This window comes from Sinocyclocheilus rhinocerous, unplaced genomic scaffold (genome assembly GCF_001515625.1).
Source record: "Sinocyclocheilus rhinocerous isolate Xijiao unplaced genomic scaffold, SAMN03320098_v1.1 scaffold2408, whole genome shotgun sequence".
Classification (NCBI taxonomy): domain Eukaryota; kingdom Metazoa; phylum Chordata; class Actinopteri; order Cypriniformes; family Cyprinidae; genus Sinocyclocheilus; species Sinocyclocheilus rhinocerous.
Window position 1 is genome coordinate 8,667 of NW_015654510.1, and position 13,008 is coordinate 21,674.

At 35.3% G+C, this 13,008-nt stretch overlaps 1 protein-coding gene and 1 pseudogene across 1 annotated transcript; both read right to left on the reverse strand.

The window, feature by feature from the left end:
* LOC107717385 (phosducin-like protein 3) overlaps nt 1-8,339 on the reverse strand; it is a 12,512-nt pseudogene extending 4,173 nt beyond the window's left edge.
* A 30-nt stretch (nt 8,340-8,369) lies between these two features.
* LOC107717386 (60S ribosomal protein L31) lies at nt 8,370-12,055 on the reverse strand. The gene is made up of 5 exons (XM_016524116.1): nt 11,966-12,055; nt 11,125-11,225; nt 9,182-9,307; nt 8,993-9,105; nt 8,370-8,440 (listed from the first exon to the last, which is right to left on the reverse strand). Exons 2-5 carry the CDS (start codon nt 11,223-11,225, stop codon nt 8,409-8,411), a joined length of 372 nt encoding a protein of 123 aa, XP_016379602.1. The 5' UTR covers nt 11,966-12,055; the 3' UTR covers nt 8,370-8,408.
* Nucleotides 12,056-13,008: the final 953 nt, after the last annotated feature.

Sequence of the window (13,008 nt, forward strand, 5' to 3'; positions counted from 1 at the left end):
CTTTTTTTTCAGGATTCTTTGATGAATGGAAAGATCCAAAGATTTATCTGAAATAAAAAGCTTTTGTAACATTATACACTATACCATTCAAAAGCTTGGAGTCAGTGTAATTTTTATGTATTTTTTTGGGCATGAAATTATAGAAATTAATACTATTTTAGCAAGGATGCTTTAAGTTGATCAAAAGTGATGATGAAGACATTTATAATGTTACAAAGGATTTCTATCTCAGATAAATGCTGTTCTTCTGAACTTGCTACTCATCAAAGAAACCTGAAAAAATTCCATAATAATAATATAAAAAAATAATAATAATTTTGAGCAGCACATTAGAATATTATACTGATTTCTGAAGATCATGTGACTCTGAAGACTGGCGTAATGATGCTGAAAATACAGCTGCGCATCACAGAAATAAATTACATTTGAACACATATTCAAATAAAAAGCAGTTATTTTTAAATGGTAAAAATATTTCACAATTTTACAGTTTTTGGATCAAATAAATGCAGCCTTGCTGAGCAGAAGAGAATTCTTTAAAACAACATTAAAAATCTTACTGTTCAAAAACTTTTGGCTATTTAGGACTTTAAGACTTTAGGAGCAATTAAAGAGCATTTAAGGTATAACTATATGGAACTCAATACCTCAGTGTGGTCTGCAGATGTAAATGTCTTGTATTAGCAAAACTTCAGAGTTTAAAATACAACTTCTAACAGATCTTCATTAGTTTTTCCATTCATTCGACCAAAACTAGCTTAAGGCTTGAATGTCTCCACTCCAAACACTAGAATACAGAAATAACTTTTACTGTATCTTCTGACCACACTGCAACAAGCCCTGCTCTAACTCAGAGTTGTTGTCTTGGTATGAATTAAATGCTTACATGTTTTGTAATCTGTCTCTAAATGTTTGTGTCTCAGGGAATACGTCGCTCTTTTAGGGGTATAAATCAAGATATAAAAACATATATACAGACTCTGAGACTTTGTGTCTTGTGTTTCAGAAAATCTAATCTTTTTGTAATCTTGTCAAAACAGATATCGTTGGGAAGGTCTGACAGTCAAGGTTCCATATTTGGTGAATATTGTGATATTGTGACAGAAAATGATTGATTTGTGACAGAAAACTGCATTAATAGAGTTTGGGTGTAACCCAGTGGTTATTTTTGGTATAGCGCCCAAACAAAATCTCACAGGAACCACAATTTTTGTGATATCAACTTCAAATTTGGAACATAACTTGGTTAGGCACACGGCTTTGATTTTATAGTGCAACATTTTATACAATTTTTATTTTATATAAAATAAAAAATGTTTACCTTTTTACTGTAAACCTAAACTTCTATAACTTTTTTTATACTTAGTTTTTTTGAAATGCTAATTATTTCAGCAATAATCTGCTATGTGTCTTCTTTAAAAGAGACCAAGCTTAGGTCTGTATTCCAAAGCGTTCAGGAATTACAACCACATTGTAACAAGCATTCATTAACAAGTGTTCTGTTTTCAGTGAATTTATGCCCCAAAGTATCGTACATATCCTGGGGATACAAACATTACAATCAAAAATAAAAGTCTAAAAGTTTTGAAAAAAAAAAAAATCATGCAATTGTATTATTTGAGTCCCAATAAGATGGAAAATAGCAAAAATTAAAAACATTAAAATTAAAAAGTACGAGTCAAGTTTTGAATTTTTTTTATTTGTGTATAAATGTATAATGTATACAAATGTATCAATTGTATTATTGATAAGATGGAAAACAGCAATATTAATTTTATAATATTAAAAATATTAATACATTTTCTGATGTCTATTTATGGGTTTGCCCTTTTTAGGGTTAAAGGCACAGTATGTAATTTTGGCGCGTATTCAAAATAAACAAAGAATCAAAGGCATAGTTTGACGACGCCTGTGCGCGACACATGGCTGGAAAGCAGCGGAGCTTTTATTATGCCAGAGTCGAGCGCTTCCACTGCTTCCGGTCGTGCATAGGGATATGACGGTATCAAATTCTCATGTTGCGATTAATTGCTAATGCTTTTATCACGGTATACGGTATTATCACGATATTGAAATTTAGTTTTAAAAAAAGTGCTGTCATAATACAGTATAACAGGTTTAATAACTTTTTTCTTATAAAAAAAATAACTGAACATTTAAATGCAATAAAGCAATACAGAAAAATTTATAAAGTTAAAAGTTTTACACAGATTAAAGTGCAAAAGAACTATAAAGACCAATAGGTATCACTTTACAATAAGACCTCATTAGTTAACCTTAGTTAATGCATTAACATTCACAATGAGCAATAGCTACATTTGCTACAGAAGTTATTAATCTTTGTTAAAAAAATACAAGTCTTAGTTCATGTTAGCTCATTAAATAACACACTTGCAACTTTCGATTTTAACAACGTGTTATTAAATATTGGAATACCTAAGATTAATGAATGTTCAGAAGAATTTTTCATTGGCAGTTTATGTTAACTAATGAATTAACTAATGTTAACTAATGAAGCCCTAATGTAAAGTGTGACCGAACAATAAAGAATCAAAACACTTTCAAACAATATCTAGGGCATGTTGTAGTCCAGATTAAAATGTAAAAAAAAAGTTTGAAAATAAATAGCCTATTAAGTCTAAATATGTAAGTATTTGGCGCTGTGATGAACATCATAGCAAATACACAAATCTGAATGGCTGTTTAAATCATTTAAACACGATTCAGAAACAGAAAGTAGTGCAGCTGCTTTGTTTACAGGGTTTCCGGGGTAAAGGCTGCATTTAAATGAATTATTATTATTATTATTTCTGCAGTTTAGCAAAATATATAACACTGTTCTAGTGGTTTTTGGTATTTTAATAAACAAAAATCGTACATATTGTGCCTTTAAGGGTAGTAGACTGCAAGTGTATAAAAGGTTTGAGCTTAGGATGTTCGTGGTTCATTCCGACACCTTCATCTAGATCTTCAACATGTTTTCTCCCAGCATGCAGTGAATGGGTGAGCACCACCCAGATTCCTGCTCCGGCTTTATTGACCTCCTGCACATAATCCTACCCCGAGATCTCACTCACCTCCCCAAACACGCTCTTCATCTGATGCACTTTCCACTCCGCCAGCCTCTTCTGTCTGCCGGAGACAGAGCAATATTACCAGCACTCACTCCTGAAGAGCAGTGTTTGTGCTGCAGTCTCTACTTCTGTGTGGAACTAGACATGCGTCGTGTTTCTGTGGACAATCACCATCTCTGCAGTGTACACGTGATTATAGGCAGTTAAATAGATGCAGGAACAAAAGGATCAGATTACAATCAGTATGCAAGAATGAGGGCCAAATACTGAAACTCATTTCCAGTGAGAAACATTCTATCAGCAGTGTCGGGGAAAGTTACTTTTAAAAGTAATACGTTACAATATTGCGTTACTCCCTAAAAAAGTAACTAATTATGTTACTTTTTATGGAAAGTAATGCGTTACGTTACTTTTTAAATCTGGGCAGGGCTTGCTTGTTTGTTTTTAATATAAAAAGTTCTTCTTTTACAAATGTACAAGCACTTTCACAACAAGAGTGAAATGAATACGTCTCAGGCTGAAGGAAATGTAAATTCTCGTCTGTACAGTAGAGGACGCAGCATGAAGAATATGACGCAGAAGAGAAGAAAGTTCAACACTATTCAGCAATAAAGAGAAACACAAATGTGTCAATTTTGCTTATTAGTATGATTAAAATAGATCATCGAAGGTCAGCAGCAAAGACATTGGTTAATAAAATGGGATTAAATACATTTGTCTTATTTAACATTTAATTATTGCAGGTTTGTAGAATATTCTGAGTTTGTGTTTTAACTGTTTTTATTGATTGTGAGGAACACTGAATGTGTTTGTGTGCAGTGAGATGAGTAAACACATGTTGATATTTAGTCTAGAACTACAGTAAGATCATGTTCACACACAACGCTCTGCTCTTACTCCTGATTTCTGTCACCATGGCAACACCAGAACTGTCACTCAATACATGGAAACAAAGTAACTGGAGCTACTTATTTGAAAAAGTAACTCAGATATTTCCTTCTAAATTAAAAAGTAATGAGTTACTTTACTAGTTACTTTAAAAAGTAATCTGATTACATAACTCGCGTTACTTGTAATGCGTTACCCCCAACACTGTCTATCAGTGTCAGTATTTTCAAACCTGAAATGTCTTTATAGTCAGATTCAGTTTTAATTTTCAAACTTCAATCATAAATGTATGCTATAATGCATTATATCTTTTCAGAAAATTTTTTAACCAAAGTTAAATGCATTATAATATCTGCAGATTTCTTGGTTGTTGTCAAATTGGTAGTTTGTTGTGTGTTTTAATGCATCATACTTTCTAAAGGTGCGTTCAATGAATAGATAAATATTATATCAGTGTCTACAATTATTCAGGAGATCATGCAGCGTATTATACATCACAATTATAATTAATGCATTAAAAATACTTTTATAACATTATATATAAAGACTTTAAGTGTTACCTTTTTTAAATGTCTATATTGTTTTTAGTAGGATCAGTGATGGACCGCTCTTCCTCCTCTTCCTCTTCCTCCTCCGCCGGGGCTTCTCTGGGAGGAAGGATCCTACATTCAGAAACACTGATGACTGCAGCTCCAGCATTCACAGACCAATCAGTTTACATCCATTTACTGAAACTGATCAGATTACAGTCATCGCTCAATAATAATGTCTGTTCTCTCTGGTGTTTTACTACCATTGAGATACTCATAGTTTTTATTAATACTTCGAATTCATTCTTGTTTGGGTATTTAGCATTTCCAATTTAATTTCAGTTAGAGTTTTAGTCATTTTTTTTGTTATGGAAGCTTGCTTCCACGCCATAAAAATAATTGCAACTTTTTTTCTCACAATTCTGACTTTTCTTTCTAGGAATGCTGAATAAAAGCTGCCAGACATGTACATTTTCTGAGAAGAAACGTCAGAATTATGAGACAAAGAGTCGGAATTACTGTTTTTTATTATTCTGTGGCAGAAACAGGCTTTCAAATGTTGTTGTTGTCGTTTTAAATGCATCTATATAGTTTTTCAGACATTTTAATTTCAGATTTAGTTTTATTTATTTTAATACTTAAAGTTAAAATTAAAACAAAAATGAGAAATGCTGCTTTGGCAACTAGCTGAAGTTTATTTGTCATATTTTATTTCAGCTGACTTTTATTTCAATTAACAAAAAAATAAGTTTTTATTTTCGGTTTTAGTCGAGTATAATAACACTAACTGTAATCAAACTATAAACAATTACATTCGAAACACAGCTGACTTTTCCGCTCCTCGAGAGAAACTTTCCTTGATATTAGCTCAAGAAAACACATAAACAGCTGAAATCATCCCGTTTTCAGGTTGTAAGTGAAGAGTTAATTTGCTAAAACTGATAATTAATCTCAGTCAAACTGCGTCGGGTTAAAAATAACTCAAACATACGGCTAACTAACACAATCAAAACATAACATAATAAAAAACATGATTTTTGAACATATTAAAAAACGGAGTTATCTGTTTTTGCAAATAAACTCTTCCAAGTATATACAATGGTTTCTTCTGAATTACTTTTGACTTATGAATACAAAACTCTGCTGAGATATTAATTTGCTAAAACTGATAATTAATCTCAGTCAAACTGCAGTCGGGTTAAAAATAACTAAAACATACGGCTAACTAACACAATCAAAACACAACATAATAAAAAACATGATTTTTGAACATATTAAAAAACGGAGTTATCTGTTTTTGCAAATAAACTCTTCCAAGTATATACAATGGTTTCTTCTGAATTACTTTTGACTTATGAATACAAAACTCTGCTGAGATAATGAACAGATTAATAATGTAAATCTGTTTATTCTCATTTAGTATAGAAAGAGAATTTTTCACATTTACAAAAGCTTGCATTTACTGTCTCTGAAATTAAACTGAAGGAATATATGCAAACAATCCTGACTTTCTTACTGCAAAATCAAATGAAACCATGAAAATCATCAATAATAACAAATCAAATCTTGCTAAGGATATTAAAATATTAATAGAAGAGAACAAAGGGAGAAAGAAAATATACATCTTAGAACTTCCGGCAATATTCTCTTAAAGTTATGAAGAAACAATCTTAATGTTAATAGAGCATTTGTTCAAGTCAATGACAAAACATTAGCACAAAAACATTAATTATACATTCAGAAAAGTTTCAGTTGGATGTTTGTGTAACGTTGTTTAAATGCTACACTTGTTTCAGAATAGCCTTGTCATAATGTTTCAAAATGATGAAATGTAACGTTCCTTTAATGTTTACATAACCAAGAATAACGTTTTTAAAAACTGGACGTTTTGAACATTCAGCAACATGTTATATAAAATGTTATCTATAGCTTTATATTATATTGATCAGCAAAATCATACAGGATTGTGCATTAAATCAATCGATTTAAGGATACATTTAAGTACATTTATTATTATTCTATTTATTTATTTTGCTTTGTTGTGTCTTATTGCTATTAAAGTATGAAGAGAACTTATTTCGGTTTTAAAATGAGGGTTTTTGTGGTGCCCATTTAGATTTGTGGATAAGCAATCTTGTTATAATAACTATACCTATATTTTAAATTTAACTAAAACATCTTCTCTCTAAGTTGCAATCCAGAGTTTTTATTCTTTTTTTTTTTTTTATAAAAAAATGGCAAATAATACCAGAATAATTGTGGACATTTAGTTTGCTGATTATTTGCATATGTACATTCGAATACAATATAATTATTCTTATAAATATACTAAGGCCTGGTTTCACAGACAAGGCTTAGACTAAACCTGGATTAGGCCACAGTTCAATTAGGACATTTAAGTAATTTCTATAAACGTGCTTTAGGGGGGGAAAAAAAACATTACTGGTGTCCCTCTTGAGACAAAACAAAGGCACTGATGTATTTTAAGATCAACCAGTGCAAGTTTCTTTCAGTTGAAACAGCTCAGAATTATATTTTAGTCTGGGACTAGGTTTAAGCCTTGTCTTTTAGCTGCGTTATCGATCACAGAATCCCGTCACGCCCCGCCCCCTCTCCGCGCGAATGATTGACAGGCAGAGACTTCTTCTGATTGGAGGAGCGGCTTCCACTCACAGAGACAGGTGTGATTCTAGGTAGCCAAAGTTTATTTGCTATATTAAAGGGATAGTTCAGCCAAAAAAGAAAATGTGATGTTTATCTGCTTACCCCCAGAGCATCCAAGATGTAGGTATTTATTTATTTTTGTCTTGTTTTCCAGTATAACTATCTAAACATCCTTAAATCAAGATGCATTTACTGGAGAAGTAAAATAAACATATGAACTCTTGTTTTCTGAAAAATAATCAAAATTATAGAAGCCCGTTTCTGCCACTTAACATTTTTCTTTTTAAGTCATTACTTTTTTCCCCTCAGAATTCTTATACTCACAATTGTTAGAAAAGTATTTTTTCCCTCAGACTCGCAGTTGCAAGTTTACAGCTGACAAACCTGATAAAAAATAAGTCAGAATGTGAAATAATTACCTTTTTTTTATTTTTTTCTTCCGTGGTGGAAACAGGCTTCCTTATAATATGAAGTGCGTTTTTGCTTCAAACCTGAAGAAATATCTGCCAGTCGCGTAACAAAAATAACATTCTTCTCCCTTTGGATGAATTTGATTTTTCTAACCTAACTGGCAACATTCTTTTTTTCTTGTCTTAAGCAAAAACTTGCTTAAATTTGATACATTTTTCAGAAAACAAGACTTCATATATTCATCTTGTATCTCCAGTAAATCTTGAATTAAGAATATTTAGATATTTGCACTGAGAATCAAGACAGAAATACTGAGGAAGAACATCGTTTTTGCAGCGTGCTATTTAAAATATGCAAAGTAAAGCCTGATTTGTACTAGACACTGACTTTCTGAACAAACTGATCCAGTTTCATCACTTTCAGATGACTCTCAATTACTAGTGTGTGAACAAACCCTTGTGTTTAATTATCAGTCAGCTTCACGGAAACTCTCAGACACTGTGAAATCCAAAGGGACCACGTTTAATTCTGACTGAAAGCTGAGTGCAGTGAGAATCAAGCGTCCAGTGATCAAATACTGCGCTTATGACGGTCAGACACTCGTGTGGCATTAGATCAGATCGTGTGAAATCCTGTACACTCACACCTCAAGCCTTCCTGAATGATCACAGCTTTAAGTGAGTTATTTGCTGCACAGATCTTCTGAATGTTGTACTGCTGATTTTATTCTCTACCGTCTGATCTCGATGCGCACACATGCCACAAAACTCATCTGACAAGAAATAAATCAACCACAACAAAATCCTTTTATGTTTTTATTCCAACAAGTATGAAGAGAAACTTAATTTTCATCCACATTCACAGTCTGAAGACCTGCAAACACACACGGAAAGCAAAGTCAGAAACTAAAAATATGCAGATTGTCACACAAACACTGACATGTCCTTCAATAATGAGCCGAACACACAGTATATGAACATCAGATGTGATTAAACAGCATTAACATGAGGACCAATGCACGGAAGCCCGTTTCCACCGCTGAATAAAAACAACACCAAGTAATTGCAAGTTATAAAGTCCAATTGTGGAAAAAAGAGACTATTTTATTACAATTGCAAGTTTATATCTCACAATTAAGAAAAAAGTCAGAATTGACTTTCTCAGAACAGAGTTAAAATCTTAGTGTTTTCTTGCAGCTGCAACTTTATATCCCACAATTCTGACTTTTTCAGAATTACGAGTTTATAATCACACAATTCTGAATTTATAACTCGCATGTTTATATCTCGCAATTCAAAGGAAAAAAAAGTCAGAAAACCGAAATGTAAAATCACAATTGTGAGATTAAAAAGCCACAATTAACTATTTTTAATCAGCAGCAGAAACGGGCTTCCATGCGAATGAGGGTGAAGCGCTGATCCTCACCTCTGTAGGTGGTGACGGGGACGTATGTGACGAGGGTGTACAGCTTGTTTGGGGAGTCCTCGTCTTCGTTGCGCTTCCGGGACAGACGCACACGCATGCGGTACGGCACATTCCTGCAGAACACCACAGTCAGCGACTAACACAGCGACAGTCAGATCTGCTGAAGCCATCGGGACCAGACTCACTCACCGGACACCTTTGGCCCACACGGCCTTGTTGAGACGGGTGTCGATGCGGACGTCAGGCGTGCCCATCTCCTTCACGGCAAACTTGCGGATCTCCTTCAGCGCGCGAGGAGCTCTCCTCTTGAAGGAGCTGCAGGAGGAAGACGGGAGTTAAAGGGACAGTTCACCCAAAAATGAAGACTAGCACATGATTTACTCGCCCTCGAGGCATCATAGGTGTCTATGACTTTCTTCTTTCAGACGAATCCAGTCAGAGTTATATTTAAAAACCATAAGCTTTATAATGGCAGTGAATGGGTGTTATTTTTCAAAAGTCCAAAAGAAGTGCAATAAAGCGCATCCATCCATAATAAAACGTGGCTCCGGCGAGAGAATAAAGGCCTCCTGTAGCGAATCCATGCGTTTTTGTAAGAAAAATATCCATATTTAAAACATTATAAACACTTTTCTCTAGCTTGCGCTAACTCGTACGCAGATGACGGAGGACGTCGGCATAGTTTAAGCTCCGGTGAGAACATGCTCGTCTCACGAGAACCAACGCTTGTTTACAGGAGCAAAGGAAAAGTCTCCTCTTGGCTTGTATCGAAATCCTCCCACATTTTTCTTTACAAATCCTCGTCCTGTAGCGAATCCATGCGTTTTTGTAAGAAAAATATCCATATTTAAAACATTATAAACACTTTTCTCTAGCTTGCGCTAACTCGTACGCAGATGACGGAGGACGGAGAACGTCTGCGTAGCATAGTGATGGGACGCTTTTGAAGCACTGCTTCGTGAAGCGTCGAAACTTTTGTGAATCAATTTTTTCAAAACAGAGGTTTGGAGAGCGTATCAAACTGCCAAAGTCACGTGATTTCAGTAAACGAGACTTCGTTACGTCATAACTGTTTCGAAACGTTTAGAAATGTTAATGGTTTGCCATTGAACCCGTGAATCATGCGAGTTCATTGAGATCGCTCCGCAGCGGCGAAGCAGCATCTATGGTTTTTTTCCTGATCTCGAATCAGTTTTAGCAGTCTGTAGACATTTTTAATTTGTGTAATTAAAAGGATGAGTAGTAGTTAATAGTCTCTTACTGATCTGTTTAGACAAGCTCTCCATAAAACAAACTAAACAAGCCCTGCAAATTAATAATAAATACATATTTATATTATATATTTTTTAAGTGCATTTACTAAATTAAACTTTGAAGAAAGTATTTGCATTGGGTTTGTAAAAGCTGTTTTTACGCATGTTTTGGCACAAGCTTTTGTTGCATTTACAGTTTTGACCAGCAGGCGTCACTAGCGCGTGGCGTTTCGAACGAAACAGTGAATCATTTTGCGAAGCAATTGATTCGAAGCTTCGAAAAGGCTCGTTTCTCCCGTCACTAGCGCACGCCGGTGATTAGTGACGAACGCTGAAGCACGGAGGAGAGAGCGAAATAAAACACCGGTCACGATTTAAGCACAAAACGAGGATTTGTAAAGAAAAATGTGGGAGGATTTCGATACAAGCCAAGAGGAGACTTTTCCTTTGCTCCTGTAAACAAGCGTTGGTTCTCGTGAGACGAGCATGTTCTCACCGGAGCTTAAACTATGCCGACGTCCTCCGTCATCTGCGTACGAGTTAGCGCAAGCTAGAGAAAAGTGTTTATAATGTTTTAAATATGGATATTTTTCTTACAAAAACGCATGGATTCGCTACAGGAGGCCTTTATTCTCTCGCCGGAGCCACGTTTTATTATGGATGGATGCGCTTTATTGCACTTCTTTTGGACTTTTGAAAAATAACACCCATTCACTGCCATTATAAAGCTTATGGTTTTTAAATATAACTCTTGACTGGATTCGTCTGAAAGAAGAAAGTCATAGACAGCTATGATGCCTCGAGGGCGAGTAAATCATGTGCTAGTCTTCATGTTTGGGTGAAAGCAGATATTCAGTGACTGCTTCAGGACGGACTCACATGCCGTGGATGCGCTTGTGGATGTTGATGGTGTACTCACGGGTCACCACCTCGTTGATGGCGGAGCGGCCCTTCTTCTTCTCGCCCTTCTTAGGTGCCATCTGAACACAAACACCCCGGGTGAATAAAGAAGTGCACTTCCATAATGTGCCATTTTCTTGCACTGACTTTGTACTTAATATACTAAAACTGATTCTTCTTATTACGCAAGTGTACTAAAACGTGCTATTTTGGGACACCATGAATATGAACTAAAATGTGCTTTTAACATACTATCTGTTTTTAGTACATTTGAACCCATCTTTCATACACTAGTACTCAAGTGCACTACAAATAGTGCACTACATGCATTGCACACAAACACACTGCAGTCACTCATTAACCAAAACAACCAGTAATTCACCATCATACCCAGTTAACGCTCTAATAACACGTTAAAGTCATTTGTTACTAAAAAAACATATACACAGCTCGGAAATGCTGCTTGGAACAGTCACGTGACCTACTTAGTGAAATAATCTTTTATCAAACCACGATCCTTCACGCACGAGACTTTATTGACGCAGTTTGTCGCTTCACATAACGTGCACACCGCAGTTTACTCTGGTGAAACTGCTAGTTTACTGCTTTATTTACACTTTCTCGCATCTCCGTCAGAGACCGACGCTTCAACATTAATGGTCTATAATCGTTCACATCGGCGTTTAAAACACAGCAAAACGCATCAGAGTGATCGATAACGTGCCTGTACACTCAAATGCGACATTACACTGAATTATTAGTGATTAATAACGCGGATGATGCCGGATTTATAAACAATAAACGAGAGGAAGATACTTACTGTGTACGTAGACTGAGGGAAAGGAAGAGCGGAGGATTGTGGGCCACATACAAGGAGGAGCGCACACTCACATCCGGGTCATCCGACCGTTTTGCGTTCTTCTTGTGTGTGTGTGTGTGTGTGTGTGTGTGTGTGTTTAGCATCAGATTATTTTTTTAAATAACGCACACAGAAGAGAATTTTATGTTTGTACGTATAAAAAAACTTTTTTTGTGTGTGTTCGCAGTATGAGATTATAGAAGTTCGATTTGGAGTCCGTATTGATTGAACTACATCTCCCATAATTCCGTTCGCCGCACCGGAAGCGCTCGCTCACACAGGCGACGGTTACGAGTGAAGAAGTTTTTCAGATTGTCAAACAGAAAAAGAGTGAAACGACTGAAGTGTTATCGCGTATAATCGCTCATATACACGTTATATCAGTGCTGGAGCGTCTGTTCTCGCTGAATATCCATGAGCCGGCTGGACGGTTTAAATGAGCTCCACTCAGGTAAGTGTGTTTGTTACTGACCGTGTCTCAAAACATACCGAGTTCACCACATAGACTGCGCTTTGAGGCGTTAAGATGTGAAAATCGTGTCAAATCTTGACTGGTTTTGATCAAGTAAGCATCAGAATAACTGCAGTAATATCTCCAGATGAACACTTACTGGACTGAAGCAGCTCAGCTTTACTTGATTCTCCATCAATCATGTTTTAGAGTCTCAAATCTGATCCTCAGGATCTTTTGAGGAGCGTTTGTTTCCAGAAGCTTTACTTTCACTGTTCCTCAGCGGAGGAATGATCTTCACAAGCCTCCAGAACATCTCACATCTTCTGAGGAGCCTTTATTTCTTCAGCTCTCAATCACTGCATTATATGTTTGGAGCATTTCAATCTCATCAGATTATTACTGGAGATACAGAGTGATATTTAGATAATTTAATATCAGTATCTGCTGCACTGTTATAAAGATCTAATTGTTTACATTACAAGCATCAGGATTTCATTATATCAATATCAGAGTCTGCAGCAAATTAAAAAATGTATTGTTGGATATAGCT